The sequence below is a fragment of the Microcebus murinus genome, chromosome 1 (assembly GCF_040939455.1).
Source record: "Microcebus murinus isolate Inina chromosome 1, M.murinus_Inina_mat1.0, whole genome shotgun sequence".
Lineage (NCBI taxonomy): Eukaryota > Metazoa > Chordata > Mammalia > Primates > Cheirogaleidae > Microcebus > Microcebus murinus.
In genome coordinates this window covers 124836316-124859412 of record NC_134104.1, presented here as the reverse complement: position 1 = coordinate 124859412, position 23097 = coordinate 124836316, and the positions used below count along the sequence as shown (strand labels likewise).

General features: G+C 38.8%; 1 protein-coding gene across 1 annotated transcript in view; it reads left to right on the top strand.

Moving 5' to 3' along the window:
- COL6A5 (collagen type VI alpha 5 chain) overlaps positions 1–23097 on the top strand; it is a 124047-nt gene that overhangs the window by 67442 nt on the left and 33508 nt on the right. Inside the window, exons 26-36 of the mRNA XM_012766923.3 lie at positions 317–367; positions 496–531; positions 1850–1912; positions 3470–3532; positions 6151–6186; positions 6302–6338; positions 9917–9928; positions 11991–12478; positions 18314–18407; positions 18945–19604; positions 22313–22403. Of these exons, the coding sequence (XP_012622377.2) occupies positions 317–367; positions 496–531; positions 1850–1912; positions 3470–3532; positions 6151–6186; positions 6302–6338; positions 9917–9928; positions 11991–12478; positions 18314–18407; positions 18945–19604; positions 22313–22403 (1631 nt within the window). The remainder of the gene's footprint in view (positions 1–316; positions 368–495; positions 532–1849; positions 1913–3469; positions 3533–6150; positions 6187–6301; positions 6339–9916; positions 9929–11990; positions 12479–18313; positions 18408–18944; positions 19605–22312; positions 22404–23097) is intronic.

The following is a 23097-nucleotide window of genomic DNA, read 5'->3' as shown; positions in this document are numbered from 1 at the left end:
TTCCTCACCTGTGTTCTTTGGACCAGCTCCTAATTTTCCAGGCAAAAAACTGCCCTTGACTCCACAAGTCCTGAATGACCGTCTCTCTGCTTCCTGCACCAGTTGCAGGGTGGAGCTGGCCAAAGAAGGACCAGGGGACATACGAGGAAGTGAGGAGAACCCGGCAACACGTGTGACCCCGGGGATCAAGGTCCTTAATCAGGCCTGGTCCACGTGGAAGTCCTCTATGTTTCTCTTCTGACACCATCATCTGCCCAGCATAGATTGCTATTAATTTTCATTTTTGAGAAATTAAAATGAACTGGTGTGTTTACAGGGAGACTCTGGCAATCCAGGCTATGGTCATATGGGGCGGAAAGGAGTCAAGGTAAATATGAAAAACAATTATTTTCTAATTGGTAAATCAAGCCTAAATAATACAAGAAGATATTATCATGCTATAGAAGTGGTATGTTGATTTGTGTTTGTTTTAATTTTCTTTCCTGAAAATTATAGGGCCCAAGAGGATTCCCAGGAGATAGGGGGCAGAAGGTATTGTGCACATGACCTTTTGAAATTACCATCAACCTAACCCTCTACTTGAGAACTGAGATAAGCCTGTAGGTCTGAATGAAATGGGGTGAGGGGACAGGGCAGCTATTTTCTTTGAGCTTCATGGGTAAAGGACCATATTTAACCCCTTTGGATTCTACATTGAAAAAGATTGTTCTGTCCTTCATTGCCTGATATCCCATGTCTTAAAAACCTACCTTCAGATATCTTCTCAAGTTCAGTCTGATGTCTTCTGATTTCTGATTTCTCCTGCCTTGCTGGTCTCATTTGATATTCTTGACTTCAGTTATTGCTGCATTTCTTTCATTATTGTGACCTTTACTTCCTCTCACCTGAAAGATTACAATATTCTTCTTTCTTCTTCAGTTAACCCCAAACACTACTGTCACTTGATTTCTTCTTAAGAAAAAGCATAGCCTAATTATGCTACTTCCCTGATCAAATATCTTCCAGAATTTCTCATTGTTTACCAGGTTGAAATCCATCTTCGTGCTGTAGAACAAGATAATATCTTCCATTTCAACTAGAGGAGCTCATGTTATACCTCTTTTATACACTGGAATTATTTTTTTTAAAAGTGTCCAGAAAGGTGTCTTCCACGTATTTGATGCTCAAATTAAAATACAAAATATGGGTTAAAAACCAACTATAGGAAAACAGATAATTTTTGAATCCTCTTAAAATTGTTTTCAATTGATGAATTACCAAAAGAGATTCTTTCTTAAGTATTATAGAAAAGGGTACAAGAAGGGACTTTATAAATAACTGTTAGGGCAGAATTTCTCACTGTAAAACATTAATTTTCTAATTTACTGATAAAGAGAGAAATTAGCATATTTTAATTTACTGATAAATGTGAAATAAGCATATTGATAACTGTCAAATTAGTTCCCCACCAAAGTCAGAATAATTTTTTTTACCTTCAACTTTTTCAGAAATGTTTCATGAATATAGAAAGTAATTCATAATTATTATTTTATGTAGTCAATGCTCCAAATGTTTTCCCTGGTTTTCAAGTGTTTTATCTGGATGTTTTTAGTAACCCAATAGGCATCAAATTGATATTTTTATGCCAATATTTGTATTATTATAAAATTAAAAATAGTTTGGAGAATATCTAAGTGTACCAATGACTTAGTTCCAAATGACAGGAAAAATGACATATAATGTTATATTGGCCTTTGTTAATTTATATAGTATAATTATTATAAGATCAATTCAATGTTAGCTTGGAGAGAATATATTTTATTCTTAGAAAATATTTTAACATTTTTGTTTCTTACATCTAAATCTTCAGGGTGATGTTGGTGATCCTGGAATTCCTGGGGGACCTGGACCCAAAGGATTTAGGGGACTAACAGTAAGTGGCCTATAATTCTAGAAATAATAAGTATTTTTTGTCAGACTCTGGCTTTTATATTGTTATAATAAATGTGGATTATTGATCCAACTCGAGGGCATTTGAAATGCCACTTGCTGACTGTGACCTTCAACACACCTTTTCAGGGTCTCTATTTCTATAACATAAGAGTTGAACTTAGTGACACTTAAGGTCACTTTCAGCTCTAAAATTGTATGGTTCCATGAATCAGAACTGTTTTAAAGATTTACAGATTGATAACTGGCTACTCCAAGAAATGTCAGTACTTTCCAGTCTTTCCTAAGGTGCATAATAAATCCCAGAATATTAACCCCGTCAGTGGAAATGAAGCTGACTCTTTCCACTGTGCTCCTGATGGTTTTCTGATGATTCCATTGTCCATAGCAAGGTCATATGGTATATTCATTTTAAGGAAAGCTATTGAGATCTTCTAATTGGCAAAGTGCAGAGTTAGTGCTTGCTTAAAAACACAATGCTGAGATAAGCATGCTTTCATTTTTTTTTTTCTCTATCAATGCCTTTTTTTTTTAAAATTTAATTTTTTATTTGGGCATATTATGGGGGTACAGATTTTAAGGTTTCAATAAATGCCCATTTCCCCCCCTCCCCCCAAAAGTCTGAGTCTCCATCATGACCATCCCCCAGATGGTGCACATCTCACTCATTATGTATGTATATACCCGCCCCCCTCCACCCTCCCACCTCCCCAATACCCTATTACTGTAGCACCTATGTGTCCACTTAGGTGCTACTCAGTTAATACCAGTTTGCTGGAGAATATATCTGGTGCTTGTTTTTCCATTCTTGGGATACTTCACTTAGTAGTATGGGTTCCAGCTCTAACCAGGAAAATATAAGATGTGCTATATCACCATTGTTTCTTAGAGCTGAATAGTACTCCATGGTATACATATACCACATTTTATTAATCCATTCTTGGATTGATGGGCACTTGGGCTGTTTCCACAGCCTTGCAATTATGAATTGTGCTGCTATAAACATTCGAGTAGCATGCTTTCATTTTAAAGTACAATATCAGTGGTCACTCTCAGGTGTGAAGAAGATGCATTTCAATGGGCACTTTCCATCTGGCTGGATAAATTTCATTAGTCACCATACCCATCATCTGGAGGTACGGGAATGACATTGCCCACTCATGTCCTCTCATGTGTGTGGGGAATCATTTTTCTTATTTGATCTTTTACACGTGGGAGGTTTCTTTATTAGATCTCTGTGTGCCCTAATATATTTACTTTGTCTGTTAGCATTAATCCCAGTTTATTACTAATTTAGATTTAAATGCACAGCCAGTACCAGAGCAAAGTATGTCACTAAATGAAGATGCTAAGAGGGAAATGGATGTTTACTGATAAGAATGGGTGGTTTATGTTACAAGTAAGCAATTTACCTGATTTGAATTAATAGCAGCTGTCTTTTAAAAACAATTTTTTAAAAAAAATTTATAAACTGTCATTAAAACTGAAGTATCCGTCATGGATAGACAAAGTTGAAACTAACATATGTTTTTATCTGCAGCTCACTGTAGGCTCAAAAGGTGAAAAGGGGTCTCAAGGACACCAAGGCCCCCCTGGACGGAGAGTAAGTGTGTTTTGAGACATGAGAACTAAGTAGGGTATACTGGTTTCTGGTATATTCGATGGAAAGGGCACGGAATTTACAGTCGGAAGCACTGGGTTCAAGTCCAGATTCTGCTTCTGGACTTGATGTGTATGCCCCTGGGCCAGTCACTGGGTCTTTCAGTTTATTTGTAAAAGGAGGATGACAAATCCTGTACTAACTACCTCAAAAGGTAGTTGTGAGGATCAGATCATAAGATGCGAACACTCTAGATCAGGGGTCCTCAAACTTTTTAAACAGGGCCAGTTCACTGTCCCTCAGACCGTTGGAGGGCCAGACTATAGTTTAAAAAAAAACTATGAACAAATTCCTATGCACACTGCACATATCTTATTTTGAAGTAAAAAAACAAATGGGCAAAAACACCCGAATGTGGCCCACGGGCCATAGTTTGAGGACGCCTGCTCTAGATAAACGGTAAAGTGCAAATGCAAATATTAGGCATTACTATGGTTTGTTACTGACGCTTTTAAAATAGGCATAAGATTGCATAAGCTTCACACAGGTATCCCTGGCAAAGTTTTATCATGCAAGACAGGTTGGTAGAGTTTCCCAAGACCACTATTGTTGCCTTCTTATCCTTAAAATTTAGACTGTAGAGACATTTGGAAATATAACTACAACTTTCCACTATGATTTCCTTACAAAAGAAATGGCACCTCTGGAAGAATTCCTAGGCGGAGTCAGGCACATCTCCCATTGACAAAAATGTCCATCTCTCTGTTTTAGTGCCTCTCATGTTGTTATAAATGATTTAGTTACATGTCTGTCTCCCCTGACAAGCACAGACAGGTAAGAACTAGATAGTGCCAGTACCTATGTTTTGCTGAGGAGGCCCAGGCAACATTGTGAAAGAAGTGGGTAAACCACTTATATTGTTTTGTGTATTGTGTTTTCTGATTCCTTGGATGGGTTCTTGAACTTGTGACTCTATAAAGAAAACAAAAATTGTGGATGGTTTTGTGGACAACTGAATCCATCGTAGAATGAGAATCAATGAATTGTAAAAGATACTCTGATACAATCTTTTCTTTCTTTCGCATTAAGGAATTAGTGAATATTCTTAGTCATGTGGGTAAGGATCTAGTCTCTGGGATAATCTGTTCTGCTTTGGGTTTATCTCCTTTCTGGATTCTGGGACTCTCCTCTGGGGACCTCACAGTCCCCAGTTGTGGGGACCTCACAACTTCTTAGTCTCATGGTTGGCCCATCTGGACTGGAATGTGGCTTCTTTGTCCTAGGCTTTTTGATCCTCAGCATCTGCTTAAGAATTATTCTTAAGAATAATTAAGATGCTTAAGATTTAAGCATTAAGCAATAATTAAGATGTTTAATAATTAATATGCTTAAGAATTATTCATCTGCTCAAAGTTATTCTTAAGCTCACTCTTTCAGGGCATGGATCTGACTCTCTCTAAGATGTGTACTGCCTACTCTGTCAGCCAGAAACTGTCATCTCAGTTTAAATGGCTGTGCACTCTTTCCTGTTTTCTGCCATAACTCATAAAAGGAAAAATAGGACTACATCTTTTGCAGTAAGATGCATAATTTTCTGATTTGGGTCAGAAAAATAATGTACTCCAATGGGTACAAATCAGGGATGCTGCAGCAGTTCTGGTTCGCATCAGTAGTACACAATCGGCCACCTAAGCATTCAGCAGACATTTAGACGTATATTGGATGGTTGGGTAGATGGATGGATGGATGAAGAAGTGACCCAGTTGTCATTTAGAACAGAGGTTTTATGTTGACATCCCTGGTTTAGCTTCTGGGGGTCAGTGACATTGTACAAGTGTAAGCATGTAATAGCCCTTTTCTGAAGTGTATATACTAGCATTTATTAGTTTCCCCCCAAAAATCTATGTGTGCAAATGTATTAAGAATCACTGCCAAGAAGAAGCCTGATCCTGACAAAAGGAAGTAAGAAGGGGAAAAGAGAAAAGCTTGAGCTGCTGAAAAAGGAGGACTTCTTTTCAGGAAGCCTTCTCTGATTCACTTCACCCAATTATTTGTATTCCTTTGCTCCATAACATTTCAGCATTTATGAGCTTAGTGAATGTGCTCTTCTTTTGTGCAATATCCATTTTGCTAAGAAATTGTCTTTGCGACTTTCACATATGTACAGGTTGTATCTTACCTCTTGCATTTTAGACTTCTTGGTTTGTAATATAACTGTTCTTTTGAATTCTCAATAAATCCCTCTCCTTAGAGCTGCCCTTTGGAAAATCTGTTTGCAATTTTAAGCATTCTTATGGAAATGCCTTTTGCTAAGTATTGCATCTTTAGTACAAATATATTGAAGAAATATTTTTGTTTCTTTACTTCCTATCACTGTAGAAAAACAACTAAGTTCACTTTGGGTAGACATTAGCTTACCTGATCTAACACTGAAACAAAAAGTTTATACCCTTGGTATGAGTAGGAAAGTGTATTATAATTAATCCAATCTACTGGGTTCAGGGATACTTTGCTCCTTGCCAGCTGCGCTTTTAATAAAGAAGGTTTTTCGTTTTCTCTTGTTTTATCACTAAAGATGCCAGTTCACATACCAATTACTTGCTTTGTGTTTGTTTTCCTAGGGCATCAAAGGCATGCCGGGGCAGCCTGTGTATTCTGTATGTATCTCCTTATTCTTGAGAGAAAACTCAAGCAGTTCACTGGGAAATCAGTGAAGCTACTCAGAGGTCACTGTACCCACGTTTCTTTTTTCTCTCTTTTTAAAATTTATAGCAATGTGATCTGATCCAGTTCATGCGGAAACACAGTCGTGAGTATCTGTTTGTCATGGAACGAGAGAATCAGTGGTTGGTGAGGGCACTTAGGATTGAACCCATGAGGTTCTGTGAAATCAATAGGCTGAGTTCACTGGTGGAGAAGCCTCTGTAACAGGCTTTCCCAGAGTGCCTATTGCAAGAACATCAGTCATTAACGCTGGGGAAGGGGGGAAAGGTAAAGTAAAAGCGCCTTAGCTCATGAAGTGGAATGCATGTGGGAAACATTTAGAGATCAACTCAAAACGTGTGCAGATTAGCTCACATTTCTGTAACAATTATATGCAAAAGGACTGAGAGAGCATGGTGTTAAAGGGACGATCATAGTGTTTAGGGCTAGTTGGTTAGTTAGTTAATGAAGAGCACTTGGATGGAGGTAATTGAATCTGGTTATAGGGATGTCCTGAGGAGTGGCAGGAAAATGGTTTTAGCAAAGGAATAAAGCAGGAGTCAACAAATAGAGAGGCTGTCTTTGGTTATAAAGAAGGGGGAAATGAAATAGAAAAGGCCCCGTAATCTCATTTCTGAAAATTTGTCCTAAGGAAATACATACAGCAAAACAAGGAAAAAATTATGGGTAAATATGGTTGATGAAATATTCATTAGAGCAAAATGATTATACCTTTACACTTTTTACACTTGTAGAATAATTAGGTTATGGTGCATCATCTTCTGATATAACATTAAGTAGATATGGGGTTTATGAAAACTCAATCAGAATATGAAAAAAATATTGGCATTAAAAAGTACAAAATTAAATTGAATCCTCATTATTTTTATATATAGCTGTTTACATATACACACACACATACGGACAAACAAGTACTAGAAGTGAAACTAGAAAAACATAAACAATTTACTGTGTTTGGGTGGTAGAATTTTAGGTCATTTGTCTTTCCTTATTATGTTTCCTTTGTGGTTTTTAAACAATCACAATCAAAAGAATGTAAAAGAGGACAGAGACTTTACTGAAGGAGAGAAGACAAAAATGTAGTCCTTGCAAGTATGAGACAAGGAAAGAACAACAAATAACATGTTTAAAGTAACTGTGAGGCTAGAGGGGAAGAGGCTCAGCATCACCGTGGATGAGGAGGCAGAGGAGGGGTTAAGAAGGGAAAGCAGTTGGTTGGAAAAGGCGACAAACTTAAACATTTTAGAGGTGGAGAATTGTTGTGTAGATCCTGCATGAAGTGATCTACAGGTGGCTGATGGAATCAGGCTCTGGTAAAGGTGTGGGGTCAGGGAAAGAGACTCAGAGGTTGAAGTCACTCAGTGCTGGTCATTAGCACCACATGGGTGGACGGGGTTCCTGAGGATGTGAAACTAGAGAGTCAGAAACAGAAACTCAAGAGATGTCTTGGCAAGAAGAGTGGGGCAAGGTGCAGAAACGTGGCATTCCAGAGTTGGGAAGTCCTGCCAAATGGGGGCAGCTTGAAGGAAGGCAAGAGGAAGGAGGCTGATGGAGAAAGAGTCAAAGGGAGGGGGTAGTGTGAGAGATGTTGCTTGAGAGGTAGACGGGCCCTTCAGCACGTGGGGGAGGTGAGAGCTAGAGACTGGGGCCGCGGGGTAAGTAGGGGAAGTGAGTGTGGGGATCAAACTCCCTCCAGGTGTTGCCAGTCTTCTCAGCAGAATCAAATGACATCTTTCCGAGGAAGCCCAAGAGTAGGTGGAAGGGGCCAGGGAGGTGAGGACCAGCCCTCGGAGGGTTTGGGATTTGATGGAGAAGTTTTCTAAGGCTGAATGAAAAGAGTTAGCCAGTAAAGTGGGGACTCAGGAAAAAGTGGGCATGCTCTATAACCACACAGGGTGCTGGCTGGATAGCGTGATAGACCAGGATGTGAGTGGCAGGCCGTTAGAGCAAATCCAAACGGCCGTTCTTCATAGGTGACACCACTGAGGCTTCTGTTCTAACATCATTGGTGCTTCAGTCCAGCAGTAGCTTTTTGCCACACAAGGATGGGGGCCGGTCCTGAAATGGAGTCTGGGACCCTCCCCTAAGAATAAAATAAGAGATCTAGAAGGTGGGGACAGAGAGAGAGAGGGGGTGGTTGAGAATAAAACAGGAGGCCCCAAATGATTAGCATTTTGGAGGGAGGGACATAAGAGGATTTTTTTGAAAAATAAATTTAAAAAAATGTCAAGCTCATTCTTGTTGGTATAAAAGAAAACAAACAAAAATGAAACACACTAGAAGAAGTCAAGCAATTACCCCCAAAGTTACCCAGATTTGCCACACTCAAACCCAGCAGGCGTGTCTACTTCTAGAGCCTGTGCTCGCAGCCCCGCAGGTGGGTTTGAAGTTCACACTGGAAGTTCTCAGTCAGAAGAAAGGATCTGTGTCAAGCTTGAGATGCAGAGGAGGCTGTGGGTTACGTTGCCATGTGGTTGCTGGCTGTCAGCATCTTAGTGGCCACGGGATTAAGCCCAACAAAAGGTTTTTGCAGAGTTGGTGCTGTGAGACAGCAGGATGGAAAGGAAATTTGTTGCCAGTGTTGATAAAGTCTTTCATTATATTGGAGTGACTCATTTGCTTCCTAGGAATTGGGTGAAATGAACATGGAAATTGTGAGGCCCGTGGTTTCTTAAAGATTTACCAACACTTGCCCTGATTCCTCTCAGGTTTACAGAGTAAATCAGTTAGAAAAACCAGATGCTGTTTTGCCCAGGAGAAATCCTTGGGGTTTTTTCCCTTCCTCTCTCTGGAGTTGGAGATCACTCAGAGGAACTATATTTTTTATTATGTCAAAGACAAAGTTTATTTGGAAATCCCCCCACAGTTCTAGGAAAATAGAGGTCCCCAAGGTATTCATCAGGGAAGAAAGTAAGACCCCATATTTTAGCCTTTTGTTGTTGAATGACTCTCAGAAGGCTAAAGAAGGGAGACAAAACAAATTGAATTTCAGCTATCTTGCCATTTAATCAGAGGCTCATCTCTTTTGCTTCTAAGACAAGTGATCTGTGTTTCAGTTTCAACCTAAATTCTGCTGAAGTCTGCTGTTCGTGACTCACAAGGGGAAAAGGCCGGGAAGGTTCACAAATTCACAAAATTCTATGGACGTCTTCCTCAGTCCTTCAACCTTGGCCCCCTGTAACTTAAGAATTAGCCTCAGTTGCAATTAGAATCAAATAAAATCTTAAATTTTATTGAAAGATTAATGAATAAAACAGTTGTAGTATATCCATACAATAGGAAAATACTCAGCAATAAAAAGCAGTGAACTATTGATACATACTTCTACATGGATGATTCTGAAAATAATTTTGCTGACAGCGATAAAAAAGAGTGTCTACTATATGATTTCATCCAGATAAAATGCTAGACAACACAAGCTAATCTATATCCACCAAAAGCAGATCTGTGTTTGCCTGTGGATGAGGTAGACAATGAGCTGAGGGACAAAGGGATATGAGCAAATTTGGGAATTTGGGGAGTGAATATGTTCATTATCTTGAGGGGTGTATGTACATCAAAACTCATTACATTGTGTGATTTAAAAAAAATTATTTTTAGGGTTATTATTTTTAGTCTGTGTTTCAAAAGCATAACAGATTCTTCTCTCTCTCCTTTTCATAGCTTGCTGGAGAGGTGAGTATTCTTACCATACTATTTCTTGAGATAATTCTTGAGATAATTACCACGTTCTGACAAGACCAATTTGGAAAAATCCTTTACTCCCGTGGGAAAAAGGACTTCTTCCTTCTGTGCAGACATGTGGCATCTTTTGATTACGACTTTGTCAATGTCCTGTGTGCCCTGATTGTCAAATGGCAACTCCCAGCCCCCAGTCCCTTCACATTATCATTCTTTCTTGGCCCTGGCATGGTTGACACCTCAGTTTCTCCACAGAGAAGGCCCTGTGTCTGGAGTTTGGGGGGTTTGGTGAACAGGGCTTTCTGGCTGATCCTCATTCTGCTGCCCTGTCTACTGCCATCCCCCTTGACACCAGCTTCTTGGGTGTGTGAGTGTCCTTTCCTCCCTCTGACCCACACTCGCGCCCATCTCACCAAGTGTCACCACTGTAAACCTCACCTGCCCGTGGACGCAGATGGTCTTCTCAGGGCCTAGACTGCTGTTGGTGCTGCACGGTGCCTTAGATCCCTTGGGTGACTTGGCCATTAAAGCCAGTGGCTATGTCAACTTCAAGAGCTCCTGGTCTCCTAGAGGCCTGCTGAAGTGGACCCTCAGGGTCTTCCAGCTTGTCCCAAAGTTTGGAACCATTCACCTTAATTCTGTAAAAAATATCTTGCACATAGTAAGTGCTCAATAAAGCTTCATGGATTTCGATTAAACATATCAGGTACCCTGTTGGGCACTAGGGAAGAGAAAGTATAAAAATAAATAGAAATCAGCAGCCACTTTCCAGGAACCTATAATGATAGGTCAGTCTTAAAGATTTTTTCAACTATTTTGTCAAGAGTTTTTAGTATAGGACTAAGAAATAAGGAATACTTCATTGTTCTTATTCTATTGTTCATTATCAGGTTTCATGTTTTAAAATTACTGAAATTTCTTCACAGTAAAATTGCTTGATTCAAAACACTTATCTAAATCAATACTTTTCTGTTTCTATAACTAAGAACAGAGATTGAGATATGGGATACTTTGAGACTACTGTGCTTTCGGAGTTAGCCAGATGGGGGATAGTAAAACAGCTTAAGCAGATGGAGGTGCTTATTTTTTTGAAAATCCTTTTTTTTTTTTCTTCCTGTGTTCAGACTTTAAGAAGGATATTGAAAAGTTAAGTTTGGTAATAGGGCAAATTCTCTATGAATTTCCTAAAGTTCAATCATCGTAAGACCATTAGTGTTGAGCTGGGAATTGCAGACAGTCCCATTTTTATAATAGCTCATTGCAAACCTTCCTTGGTCCATGCTGCTCCTTTCCTCCTGCCACCCTAGACTTCATTCAAAAACTATCTTTCATGAAGCTCCTGAGATCGCCCCTCTTTGGAAACAGCCTATGAATCCTCTTTAGGAATAATAATCAGTCTATACCTTATGGTATAATGATCCTTCTCAGTACAAGTTCCTTGAAGGCAGGCCTGCATTTGGTTCACCTTTGCATATATTTCACAGTGGATGCCACACTGCATTTCCTATGGTAGGTACTCAATAAATATTTGTTGCATAAGTGGATGGAAATATTACAACTGTCTCTATCATTAATAGATCATTTCTGAAGATTTTGGGGGAGAGCAGATTTTCAAAATCGCCAATAAACTCTAGTTTCCTTTCATTTCCTTTTAAAAATTTATATACTGTAAAATTTACTTTTGTGTATGTGTGCTCAGTTTCCCCACGTGCATAGATTCATGTAACTACCACCCCACTCAGGATACACAACAGTTCCGCCAGCCCAAGAACCACTGCCAATTTCATTTTAGATGGCTGACTGATAGTGGGCTGTGAAGTCTGAACATTCTATAGCCAAATATTCATGCTCTACATTTATGTAGTAGCCTCACATTTACAGACCAGATTCCTTTGCTTTCTTTGCATGTGGGTGCCCTTAGTTCTGGAGCTGGATGAAGCACTTGCTTTGCCTGCATGTGAACCAACTTCACTGGAGTGATGGCTATGGGAAAGGTTTTTGATCCAGTGAAATAACTTAATATTTCTGCTTTTCTTTCTTTCTTTTTTTTTTGTAGATAAATGTCCAGTGTATCCAACAGAGCTGGTATTTGCCCTGGATCAGTCCTCTGGTATCACAGAGCAGAGATTTAATGAAACAAGGGACATGATCACTTCCATTATCAATGACCTTAACATCAGGGAAAATAACTGTCCTGTAGGAGCAAGAGTTGCTGTTGTTTCCTATGACTCGGGCACCAGCTATCTCATCCGTTGGTCCGACTACCATAGGAAGAAGCAGCTCCTCCAGCGGCTTTCCCAGATAAAATATCAAAGCAGCACAGAGGCCAGAGACATTGGTAATGCAATGAAGTTTGTGGCCCGCCATGTTTTCAAGCGGACGTATGCAGGAGGCAACGTGAGGAGGGTTGCTGTGTTCTTTAGCAATGGTCAAACCGCCAGTAGGTCGTCCATCATCACAGCCACCATGGAGTTCAGTGCCCTGGATATCAGTCTGGCAGTCTTCGCTTTTAATGAAAGGGTTTTCCTCGATGAAGCCTTTGGAGTAAGAATTTCTCTTGGTAGCTTCTTTATTTTTCAGATAGTGGCACTGGTGGGGCAAGATGGGAGTGGTGGGAAGTCAAGGCAAATATGTGGCCTCTTAGAAACCCCTTTGCAGTTTTCACAGCTATATGGTTGTTAGTGCCCATGAAATCCTATAGCTAATAATCACAGTCTGTAATAATAGCAACCACATTTGCCCAGCTCCTGCTGTATGACAGATACTGTCATATAGTATCTGTATGTATACAGTATTTCATACAGATAGAGCTTTGCATACATACTCATACATTCTCACAACCCTGTGAGGTGAATGCAGCTGTTCTCTCCATGTTAAAATGGGGAAACTGAGGCCCAGAGAGTTCTAGTGATTTATCCAATTACATACAGCTACTGAGTGATAAAATCGAGATTCAAACTCAGGTCTATCTGATGTAAAGGGCCGTGGATACATTGCTCTGTCAGCCTCTGCTGGTCTGGTGTTCCTCAGATTTGTCATCTGCTCTCTGTCTCATTGAACAGCTGGTCTTAGCTTGTGATGGATGAAGTTCAGGGGATCTTTGAACCCCTAAAGTCATGTAAAACATTTGATGTCTGTGAAGATTTTTCCCAAAAGAGGGGATCCATAGATTATCAAGGGATCAATGCTCCCCTCTTCTTCTCCCTAAAAGCCTTAAAAACCTTTTCATCTATGTTTAAAAATATTCAGATTATCCATTAAATACAGTCTTCTGGGTGAAGCCATCATGTCCTTCAAGAGATTATAAAGGTCTGTTTTCATACAAATGCACATATTTCTGCTGTAAAAAGAAAGAGAATCTCTCTATAGCATGGAGAGAATCTGCTCCTAACACATCCAAAAAGTTTTTGGAAATAGGAGCCACAGAGAGAGTTACAACAGATTCTGACAAAAAGGATTGTAGGAAGTCCAAGTTCTATGGTTTCAGTGTTTCTTTTCTGAAAATTTTCTGCCTCCCTAATTTTGCTCCTGGGGGAAAATAAATGATATTTCAGCTTTGAGAGCTGCATTACATTCTAGAATAGGAAAAATCTCAATAGGACATTAAGTTCAGTCCTTAACCTCAGATAGGATCAGGCCAAAGCCCTCAGACTCCCCAACAGAGAAGAGCCTCCAGTTACTCTTCTTAACAAATCATTTTTAATTTCCATCATCTCTACAGAGTAAGTGATCCAGGAAGCTGTCTAGTTCTTATCAGATAATAACCCCACACATTAGTTCCGGCCACGTATCATGCTTGAGCAATACCCCTTTTGTCATTCTTTGTACCTCCCTGTCTGTACACTCTTCACTCAAGACATCCTCCTCTTCCTACTGCTTCCCTCCTGCCTCTCCTCCCCCTCCTCCCCGTCTTTATCAAATCCTCACTGCTTCGACTCTGAAGGCATAGAGTGTCCAAGAGTGTCTGTTTCCTAACACACGGTTAAGGCCGGATTTTATCTATCTACCTTTAAAAATTTTTGCCAATCTGATAGGTAAATAGGAGTGTCCTATTGTTGTTGTTTGATCGTATTTCTGTGTGAGGGTAAACATTTTTTCATGTTTCTTGCCTGTGTTTATTTTTTTGTGAAACTGCCATCTCCCATCCCTGTATCGCTTGTTTTTTGTATTATTTCTTTTGGCAAGTCTACTTTTGCCTCACCTTTGTATCCTGGACCCTGTCTCAAGTGGAATTTAAACTTGTAGTGTCCAACTGATGTTCCAGAAATTTCTAAAAATTTTTAAGGTTTTAGCGGATTGAATCTCTATAAGACTGATTTTCTTTATAGAGTATATATTTTTAAAAATTATCCCATGATCTTTCCTCTTATAAAGTTGGACAGAATGGACAGTTATTAGGTACTCATGTTCTCTTGAAGTGTTTTATTAGTTTTATTTATTATTTTAAATTTATTAGTAGTATTATTTTTTAGTTTTATTATTGCTGAAAGAGACCATCTTTATACTGTAGATTGATTTTTTGCCTTTCTACTGAATCATTCCAATCAGGAAAGGAAAAAAAAACAACTTTCTTTTTTTCTTTTACTTCAGCATATTATGGGGGTACAAATGTTTAGGTTACGTGTGTTGCCTTTCCCGCCTTCCCCCCCAGAGTCAGAGCTTCAAGTATGTCCATCCCTCGGATGGTGCACATTGCACTCATTATGTATGTATATCCCATCCCCTCCTTCCCTCTCCCATCTGCCCGATGCCCAATAAACGTTATTCCTATATGTCCATTTAGGTGTTGATCCGTTAATACCAATTTACTGGTGAGTACATGTGGTGCTTATTTTTCCATTCTTAGGATACTTCACTTAGTAGTATGGGTTCCAGCTCTATCCAGGAAAATACAAGAGGTGGTATATCACCATTGTTTCTTATAGCTGAATAGTACTCTATTGTATACATATACCACATTTTATTAATCCACTCATGTATTGATGGGCCCTTGGTTTATTTCCACAACTTTGCAATTGTGAATTGTGCTGCTATAAACATTTGAGTGCAGATGTCTTTTTTATAGAATATCTTTTGTTCTTTTGGGTAGATGCTCAGTAATGGGATTGCTGGATCAAAGGTAGATCTACTTGTACCTCTTTAAGCTATCTCCATATTGCTTTCCACAGAGGTTGCACTAGTTTGCAGTCCCACTAGCAGTGTAGGAGTGTTCCTATCTCTCTGCATCCATGCCAACATTTATTGTTTTTGGACTTTTTGATAAAGGCCATTCTCACTGGAGATAAGTGATATCTCATTGTGGTTTTGATTTGCATTTCCCTGATGATTAGAGATGTTGAGTGTTTTTTCATATGTTTGTTGGCCATTATTCTGTCTTCTTCTGAAAAGTCTCTCTTCATGTCCTTTGCCCACTTTTTGATAGGGTTGTTTGATTTTTTCTTGCTGATTTTAAAAACAGCTTTCTTGATCTAACTTTTCACTTTAGATATGGTTCATTTCTTGGCTCCCTGTATAGCAGTCTCCTAAAAGGAACTGCTTATACTTGCTGTCTCCAGTGCCTCTCCTTGCATTCCTTCTGGAACTAATCCCAGTCACATTTCCATCCCTCCTACCCTTCTGAAATTGCTCTTATCAGGGTCTCCAGTGATCTTCATGTTTCTGTACCCAGGGGTTGATCCTGAGTCCTCATCTCACTTGATTTATGAGCAGAATATAACACCATTGATCCCACCCTTCTCTTAGAAACATTTTTTTTTTTCACTGACTTTCAGGATAGCTCATTTTCCTGGTCTTCCTCCTACTTCTTTAGTTACCCCTTCTCAGACTGTTTTTCTGATTCCTCTTCACCTCCCTGACCTCAGAATGCTGGCGTTCCCCAAAGCCCATTGCTTGGCCCTCTGCTCTATCTGTACTCAATCTCTTGGTGCCCTCACCCACATTCAGGGTTTTAAATATCCTCAAGGACATAAATTTGTGTTTCCCCACCAGACCCTATCCCTGAACTCTAGATTCACATTTACAACAGCCTATGCAACACTTCCTTGAGAGTTTGTTTGGAGGTTCTAGTAGAGGAGCACAGCTACTCATGTATCCTTGATGGGAGAATGGTCCTTCTCTATTGGGGAAGGTTGTCCTCCTCAACCAAACACACGACTTCAGGAGGGACACACATGGAGTATAGTGTGGAGGAAGGGGACATCGCCTAGCCAGCCAGATCAGCTGGATCAACCCTGGCAATCCCCAAAACTTGCACAACATACAGTTTTCTCCATCTCAGTTAATAAAAAAACACTCTATCCTTTTACTTGCAGTTATTCATGATTCCTTACCTTTACTTACATCCAACATTCTTAACTTTGTGTGTGTATCTACCTCTGTATATTTATACATATGTACACTAATATATATATATGTATATATACACACACACACACACACACACTACAGTATATTAGTATTCTTGGTGAATATGGTATTCATTTAAGTATTAGTGTTAAGTACAAGTGCAAATATTGGTATCATTAGTAAAAAATGTATATCCAGAGTTTGACCACTTCTTAACACCTCTGCCTTTGACACCTTAATCCAAACCATGCTCATTGTTTGCCTGGACTGTGCAGTCACCTTTTCCTTAGTGTCTTTACATCCATACTTGCCCCACTACCACCTGTGTCAACACAGCAGCCAGAGTAATCCTATCAAACCCTAAGCCACCAGATTATTCCTCTGCCCCAAATCCCCCAGTTTCTCATTTGTCTCAGAGGTAAAGCTAAGATCTTCACAATGGCCTGCAAGGCTCTAAGTGATCTACTTCCCAAACCCTCCTTGTATCACTCCAATCCTACCTTCTCCTTCCCTTGTTCTCATTCCTTCCATCCCAGGCACACTGTCCTCCCTGCTGATCCTCACACAAGCTAGGCACAGCCTTGCCTCCCCAGAGTCTTTGCTCTGACTAGTCCCTGTGCCAGAAATTCTCTTCCCCCCAGATGTGACTTCTTCCCTCTCCTCCTTTGAATTTTTGCTTAATGTCACTTTATCAATGGAATTTGTTTAAATATGACCTCAAATTTCCCATCCCTATACCCTGCTTTGTTCTATAAAAATTGTTACTTCCCAACATACTAAATAATTTATATATTTATCATGTTTATGGTATATATCCCCCCACTGGAATATAAGATACAAATTTTTGTCTGTTTTGTTCATTTCTACATTCCTAGAACCTAGGACTATACCTATAACATTGTAGGCATTCAACAAATATTTGTTGAATGAATGAATGAAGGGTTGCTTACTCATGTGAATAAACTTCCTTGGTTTACCAAGTCAACATTTAGTCCTTACATGGGGGACCAAGAGCATCAAATACAAAATAACACCCAAAGCATCCAATTTAGTAAAACGTAGAGAGTAGGAATGTAGTAAATACTTTCTAATCATAAGGCTTGGAATGATTATAAATATTTTCAAATGCTCACTCAGAACTTTGCAGAACAACAGAAGGTGTGGCTTCTCTAGCCCTTTAATTTTCTGAGGAAGAAAAAAGCATGAGCATCTTTGTGGATGGAGAGATACCCTTATCACCACCTGGGAATGGATAGATTTCTTTCATCACATAATAATAAAATATCTGTTTTGCATGGTGCTTCACACAGAGTAAATGACCAATAAAGAGTTATTGACTCATTGAATAACTGAATGAATAAATGATGTATATGGCCCATGGTGGTGAGTGTTACAGCAAAAAGAAAAAAAATCAATAAACATGAAATCAGGCAGTATACCAACAAGAATTTTGAATGAACATAGTATTTCTGTCTACTGCCTTTTGAAATAGACTTTTAGTTGGAATTTGTCATTGGAAAGGTCTCCTTGACATCTGAATGTTGAGCCTCCTTCCAGGTAGAATGGACCAGAAATAGTTGAGATCAATCCCTAAAGAGGCCAAGGGAAACTTTTGAGTGTAAAATTACTGCAGGGCCCAACTTCAGATGCTAGTGTGTGGTATATAATCAGCTGGTACACAATTAGAAATGTGTAAAAATTCAAGTGCTTGCCCCAGTGAGTGAATTTGGTCAGGTTATCTTGTGGCAGTTTTTTCATAAAGTAAGCATGTTGATACTTATTCTATACGTACATTTTTGGGCTATGTTTAGGATAAAAGGGGTATTGTGTGTATACGTGTGTGTGCATGTGCGCGCACGTGTGTGTGTGTATGTGTGTGTGAAGATGCACTGGACAGAGCAAAGAGGTATAATGCAAGGTAACAGGGATTAGTTGGGTGTTTCTCAAGCTAATCCTTAAAGTCTGTGCACAATGGCTTCCTAATAGTGATTAAAGAAAATGAGCAAGCATGCATCTACTTCTTTTTCAATGCAGTTTGACAACACTGGGACATTTCAGGTGATTCCAGTTCCTTCAAATGGGGAAGATAAAACAATAGAAAGACTTCGGCTCTGTACACTTTGCTATGGTAAGACCAAAGAGAAGAGTTTACTGCACTGAAAACTTTAAATGCCTTCTGCTTGTTATTCAATCTGGCTTTATCAGAGATTTCTATTTTTAATTGTAGGTTCTATTTTCAATTTTCCAGTCTTCCAAGACCATATGTGATGGTTTCAGTTTCTGTAATGTTTGGAGTTCCCATAAAATTTGAAAATTCGTTTAGAAGATTATTATCATTGATGTAGTATTTCCTGGGGGCAATTGGGTGGTTTGTGTCAAAGTCTCTAAAATATTGAATATATTTTCTAAATGACTTTAGCCATGACTTGTAGACTTCAGGTATACATGCTACTTACATCTGAGTTCGACAAAGACCGTCCCAAATTGTCTGTTAGTGGCCACAGAAATATTGGGACATTGAAAATTTTTCATGAATTTAAATTATGTGAGATTGAAGAAGTATTGATCAGATTATTGATTCTTGGTAATTAGTGACTGAATCAATCTTAAATAAGTATCTTGTGTTATTGTTGAACCAATGATATGTCTCTCTGTGTATTTTCAGATAAATGTTTTCCAAATACTTGCATTCAAGAGATTTTCTTACCTGAAAATTCATACATGGATGTAGCCTTCCTCTTAGACAATTCTCGGAATATAGCAAATGATGAGTTTAAGGCTGTGAAAGCCTTGGTGAGCTCAGTGATTGACAACTTGGACATCGCTTCAGACCCTTTAGCCTCAGACTCTGGTGATAGGATTGCCCTGTTGAGCTATCCTCCTTGGGACAGTTCCAGGAGAAAGAAAGGTGCAGTAAAAACAGAGTTTGAGTTTACAACTTATAACAGCCGAGTCCTAATGAAGAGACACATCCAGACTTCCCTCCAACAGCTAAATGGAGAAGCCACAATTGGCCATGCCCTACTGTGGACCATGGAAAATCTCTTCCCAGGAACACCCAACCTAAGAAAACACAAGGTCATTTTTGTGGTCTCAGCTGGAGAAAATCACGAGAGAAAGGAATTCTTACAGAAGATGGCTTTGAGGGCCAAGTGTCAGGGCTATGTCATATTTGTGATTTCACTGGGTTCTACATATGGGGACGATGTGGAGGACTTAGCCAGCTACCCACTGGATCATCATTTGATACAGCTCGGGCGAATGCATAAACCAGATCTGGATTATATTGTGAAGTTTTTAAAACCATTTGTATACTCAGTCAGACGTAAGTTATTGTTGTTGTTTTAATATTATTGTTGTTTTAATAAGAATAATTATTGTTTAATAACAATAATAATAATATTGTTTTAATAAGCTAGTGTTTGTTAGTAGTATTGTTAACATATCTTTGTGTCTGCAGCTGATCTAAATACCATATGTGGATTAGATGGGGAGGTGGGACAGGGATGGAACATATCCTGAATATACTGTTTATATCCTGATCATAAAATGAGGAGAACTTTGTTATGGTAGAGTATCTCTTAGCCAAGATCTCAGCATTAGAAAGAACAATGACTACAGAACTCCTCAGTCATATTTTCTCATCCTGAAGAAGTTCTAGCAGCTTTTAGGTGGTCTCCAGGATGAACATTTAAGTAAAAGTGTTACCTGCTATACTACTTGGTTTATTTCCAACTTTGGCATACCCTGGAGACCTTGTAAGGGTGTAAAGATCTCAAAGTCTTGTGCTCCTCCCAAAGAATGTGAGCATACAAATCACTTAGGAATCTTGTTAAAATGCAGGTTCTGATTCAATTTGTCTATGGTGAAGCCTGAGATTCTGCGTTTCTAATAAGCTCTGCAGTGATGTCAGTGCTGCTGGTTCAGGGCTCACACTATGAGTAGCATGGCTGTAGGCACCATATAGGGTCACTCGTTGGATACGTGCTGGCCTACAAGTTGATCTAGGAAGAGGTAAATACAGAAATTGAGAGTAAGCATATAGAAACTTTTAAGGCAATTTGATATTGCTGCAGCATGCAAGTGTATGATCAGTGGACTCATTCATTAAATAGGATATAGACCAAAAATATCAGTCAGCAAAGGATTAGAAATAAAAATGCCTTGTTCTCTACTATAAATGGTTTGAGAAAACACTCTTCTAGAGCAATCATTCTCAATTTTTGCCCCCAGAGGACATTTGGAAATGACTGTAGACATTTTTTTTGGTTGTCACAACATGGGAGTGCTATTCGCATCAGATAAGTAGAGGCCAGGGATGCTACTAAACATCCTACAATTCACAGGAAAGACCCTACCAGACACAAAATGTCAATAGCACTGAGGTTGAGAAACCCTGTTCCAGAGGGTCCCACAGAATCAGAGCTGATCCTTTTCTTTCTGGGAATCTAACAAGCATACATCTAGATTCTTCTGGAACCAGTCCCACCACCCTACAGTCTCAAAGTTTTCTTGGTATTCAAACGCTTTCCCAACACGACTCTCAATGTCCCAACTCTCAATGTCTTGAGAGTTTACTCTTCATTGCAGAAAGAACTCTACCTTTTTCCTGTGACTCATGTTCAATTAAAGTATTCAATAATTGCATTCTTGGGAATACTATCTTATTTCTTTAAATCTATAAGATGCTCTCAATTGTATAATGTAAAAAGGAATAAAGAAGGCTTCCAGTTAAATTTTGATACCAACTCTCCTATTCGAGTATTTTATTTTATAGTAGTTGGAAGAATTCTCTTATATGTATACTACCATATATCATTTCTTTGCATGCATAAAAAGGAAACATGTGAAATAGATGGGTTAAGGCATTCCTAAAACTTTTTCTCATTCAGAATTTGAGTCTTGTGAGCTACTTTTTGACTCAGAGTCCTCGATATCCATCCTTTTCCGTATAATATTGTTCTTTGTGCCATCCAAGTTGATGATAAAGCAGCATTTTAAAAAGACTATAAAATAACTCAAAGCCGATCATGCTATGCTCTTAAGTGCCTTTGCAATTATGTAGAGCTAGCTTACCTTGACTCCCACTTGAGCAATGCTGTTAAACACATCCAGTTCACTGCCTTCCCATAACCATTTGGTTCGTAGGAGTTAAAAGACTCCTCTACTGATACTTCTGGGAATTTTTTCCAAACTGCTGGCCTTGATTCTATCAGTTTTGGTGCTGGCACTTTTACTGTTCCCACATGCCCAGGCAATGACAACTGCATCACAAGTCCTGCCTGACCAGTAGCAAGTGGCAGATGCAATTGATCAAAGACATATTTTTGTTTCAGAGAAATAGGAAAAAAAAAAAAAGAATGCTCATCTTATTAATAGAATCAGAGAAAGGTAATTATTATAAAACAAAAGACATACTCTGAGATATTTTCATGGAATCTTGGATCATGCAATGATCAAAGCCTTCCTTTGACTAAAAACTATTTATTCTACTGAATGAGAGAGAAAAATGATATACTTCTCAGTATTTTAAAAATGTACAGAACAATGTAAGGAAGGGGACAAAAGGGACCTATTATTTAGACACTTAGGAACACTTAGGAAATAAGTGTTCATGGGTGCAGAAACATGGAAATAGCATCATGGTATACAATATTACCTTGTCCATGTTTGACCCAGTAGCATAAGTCTGAGTGAAAAAGCTTTAGAAAATCAGAATAGAATATCTCTTAGATTATATTAGCCTCAGTGTATAGAAATCATGTGTCCCTGCATTGCAATTAACCCTTGGATGAACAATTTGAGGAGGTCTATTTCCACAATGCTGGTAATTCTTTGGTTTTTAAAATACTCTGAAATCAAGTTTTAAATGCTATTTCTAGTTGCTACTATTTTATGTTTTCATCCCAGCCAAATTTGCTAAAATATGTTAGTGGTATTTGTTGCTTCAAGGGGATTCCTGCTAGTATTCTCTTTACCTAGAAAATGCAATTTCTAGTTTTAAAATTTAACTATAACTTTTTTTCTCAATAGGAGGATTCAATCAGTACCCACCATCAGTGCTGGAGAATGCCTGCAGACTTGTCAATTCAGAAGGAGAAGATAATCAAAATGGCGATCACCAGTGAGTTGTATTTCTTATATGAGTGACTGTTAATTGGCTGATGGGTATATAACTGGCTGATGACAGGTTATTAGGTTGAGTAAGTTAACAAGGTCTCTGAAATAAAGGCTCTTTATGCATTTCATTTTCTGTAGCAGAAGTGACATATCAAGCATGCTTTCTGGTTTGATTATTTTATAACATGAACTTTATTACAATTTTGCCTTTAAATTCATGGTTTTCTCCAAAATTCCCATACTGAAATCTACCCCAGAATAGACCACACAGTTTATCCTCAACCCACCTCAAGCTCACTTCCCATTTCTTCCAATGACGAGGCACTGAGTTCTGGCCACACTGGACTCATCTGCTTTTGTGAATTATTTCACCCTCCTGGGTCTCTGATCATACTGCCTGGGACCCCATTCCTTCCAGTGAAACTCTACTCATCTTTCACGGTCTGGATGGAAGCCATCTCCTCTTTGAAGCTGATCTTTACATCTTTACTCCCAGTCAAAATCCACAGTCCTTTTTTTTTTTTTTTTGGTACCATTTTATAGCTCTGCGGAGGCACTTGCTACAGTTTATCCCAATGTCTTACTTTGCTGAAATCTAAGGCTACATTATGACTTACTTTTTCATCCCCAAAACATAGTATAAAAGATCCACAATATTGGATGGATTATTTGCACATGCAAATAATTTTTCTTAATAT